Here is a 2,713-nt window from a genome sequence, read left to right as displayed (position 1 = left end):
GGGCCCGCGAAGCCCAAAAAGTTCATAAAGGCCACCCTGGTGAGCAGCAGGGCTGGCAGCGCAGCCCCCTCAGGGTATGAAAGCTCTGCGTGCAGACCGCACCGAGCCCCGTTCCAGCGCAATGGTCTTCACTAAAATGCTACCATTTAAAAAAACCGCTGCGTTAACCCAGCGCTCCTGGGCATCTTCCAGAGGTCACCGGCAGGACAGCAGGAGCCAGCAGGGCGCTGTGCGTGTCCAAGCTCCGCATCTGCTCTCGCCAAGGGCAGCCCAGCTTGGACACGTGTCTTGGACCTCTGCGCTGGCAGAAGCTGATGTGCAGAGCGCGGAGCAGCCGCACCACAAACAAGGGGAGGGCGCCAGGGCTGCCTTCGCCCACCCCAGCTGCCATCCAGCCCTGCGCTGCGGGGGACTGCTCCGGCGCCGGCGCTGTGTCTGTTCTGCAGCCACCCCAGAGAAACCAGAGGTGATGATGGGTTCCCACTCATCTCATTGATCATCGAGTCTGAAGACGAGAAGCTTTTTTGCTAGCTTTGGTCTTTCCTGTCGCCTTGTGACCATGGGGACGCGGGATAAAAGACCCTCAATTCCTGGACTGTCTGAGTAAAAAACCTCCTCTGCTGACAACCCTAATGCTAACCGTGATCCGTAAATTCACAGCGGCCTCTTCCCGAAAGAGGGTATTATTCCCTTCATTATTTTTTCTGCTCCGGCATGGAAAAGACATGGATGGAGAAGCAGGATTGGGGACAGCCGTATAGAATGATCAGAAAAGAAGGAAGAAGGTGTGATGGCAAAGAGCCACGGGAGCAAGGCAGTAGCCATATATTTTAGGGGAACAGCGAAGCCTCCTGGGGGACCACGGCTGTGCAGAACCATCCTGTTTGCTCGGCTCCCTCCACGCATTTGAGGCCCTCCATTAGGGCACCCGAGGTGGCTGAAGGTCAGTCCAGGTACCCAAGACTTCGTGCTTGATGGAGACTTTTTTTTTGAGGAAGTCCGTAAGGCTTCGAGTCCTTTCACTTTCCCTGTGGTCCGTGCTTCCTCTCTGAGGACGTCTCTGAGATGGACCAATGCTCCTGCCGGGCCAGTGACATCGTCCCGCACAGGAAGACCCATGGCTGGAGGTCTCAAAACTCCCATGTGAAAAGCAAATTGGAGCTCACCGAAGCCCAAGAAGTGGGTATTCTCCCCTCTCCAGTTACAGCCTGAGGAATCTGAGCGCAACATTTATTCCTCCATGCGTTAAAAGAAAAAAAAAAAATCCTTGAAAATGTGTCAAAGGTAAGGAGGAGAAGCAAAGAGAAGAGGTTTGGTCCCACCAGGAAGGTGTGCGTGTCTGAGGTTTGACTCTGGCACCTGGAAGCGTGAAGTTCCTAAGGAATCTGACTCAAACGCTCCAGCTGCTAGGTCACAGAGACCTTAGCGAGGCTGAGGTTTTGTCCTTGTCGGGGAAATGACATTTCAGGCACCCACCTCTCCCCTAGGAAACCTCAGGAGCAGGGGAACAAGGGTGAAGAGACAAGGACAGGCAGCAGTTGTCACAGGTACAAGGAGCAGCAAGGTGGTGCCAAAGGATGATAAATGCAGACTACGGGGGGAAAAAAAATCAGGAGCAGATAATGGTCAGCATAAAGGCTTTTAAAAAGGGAAAGTGTTCCTGAAGGCAGTTCCAAAAGAAAATCGATAGGAATTCAGACCTATTAATGTGCGATTATGTTCTCATCTGGAGCCTGCAGTCTGCAGAGACAGCGAGCGAGGTTTGCCCAGGCGCCGTGTCCTACGCTTGTAGTGACTTCAGAAATGTTCCTCTCTTCCCTATGACCTCATCCGCATCCCGGGGATGCACTGCAGCACGGTGCTGGTGCTCCGGGCCCCGACGCTACCGGGAACCTCGCGTCACGCAGGGCTCTCTGCAAGGAGCTTCCTGCGGGATTGGGGCTTCGTGCCGCACTGTGCCTTACCGATAACGCACGCTCTGGCGATCTCGATCCTCTGGCAGCACGGAGGAACCGTACGGGGTAACCAGGCTTCTTACTGTTCAGGCTTCGCATTTACAACACGTTGAGGTGAAATAAATGATCGACATGCAAACTTTGAAAGAAACAAAACGTGATGCTTTTTATCACGGAATGTAGTTTTTATTAAAATTGCAATATCCGGCCCTCTTCTCTCCCCCCCCCCCGCAGGTTTAGGGTAGGCACCCAGTAACGCATACAAGGACTGGTTTTTAAAACGCCGGTCCTTGTGCACGACAACATTTGGTGACGTTTGCTTCAAGCTGAGTTCTGCAAAGGACCTGTCTCTATTTCTGCAGATGTAGGACCGAAGTGCAGCCTTACAGACAACCCTCGTCCTTTTGCTTAAACCCCAGCATTTCTCATTAGCCTCGTGACTTGGGTTAGGTTTGGGGTTTTTTTTTTTTATTTTTAATTTGCAGTGCTGGAAGTGCAGCCCAGCAGGGGGAGATCGCTCCACCTGAAACGGGGTAAAACGCACACACGGGCACACGCAGAGGGGCAGACACAAGCAGACAGACAGGCAGACACAGGCACACACACCTGGAGCAGCAGCGAGCTGTCACCACTCCAGGTCACCCTCACAAACCCCCTCCGAGGGCTGGGATGCGGACGGGCACGGTCCCCCAGCTCCCACCCGCGGCCCTGCGGGGCGATGCTCCCCGCCCGCAGCCCCGCAAGCAGCGAGGGGCTCT

General features: G+C 54.4%; 2 protein-coding genes across 2 annotated transcripts in view; one reads left to right on the top strand and one right to left on the bottom strand.

The window, feature by feature from the left end:
- KLHL36 (kelch like family member 36) overlaps positions 1 to 1,119 on the bottom strand; it is an 18,442-nt gene extending 17,323 nt beyond the window's left edge. The window contains exon 1 of the mRNA XM_009647211.2: positions 958 to 1,119. Within this exon, the coding sequence (XP_009645506.1) occupies positions 958 to 1,119 (162 nt within the window). The remainder of the gene's footprint in view (positions 1 to 957) is intronic.
- Positions 1,120 to 1,273: 154 nt separating this feature from the next.
- Positions 1,274 to 2,713, top strand: part of COTL1 (coactosin like F-actin binding protein 1) — a 23,931-nt gene continuing 22,491 nt past the window's right edge. The window contains exon 1 of the mRNA XM_009647210.2: positions 1,274 to 1,284. Coding sequence (XP_009645505.1) covers positions 1,274 to 1,284 — 11 coding nt within the window. The remainder of the gene's footprint in view (positions 1,285 to 2,713) is intronic.

The sequence above is a fragment of the Egretta garzetta genome, unplaced genomic scaffold, assembly GCF_000687185.1.
Source record: "Egretta garzetta isolate BGI_Z169 unplaced genomic scaffold, ASM68718v1 scaffold39, whole genome shotgun sequence".
Lineage (NCBI taxonomy): Eukaryota > Metazoa > Chordata > Aves > Pelecaniformes > Ardeidae > Egretta > Egretta garzetta.
Note: the sequence above shows the minus strand (reverse complement) of the source record. Positions and strands in the feature narration are given on the sequence as shown.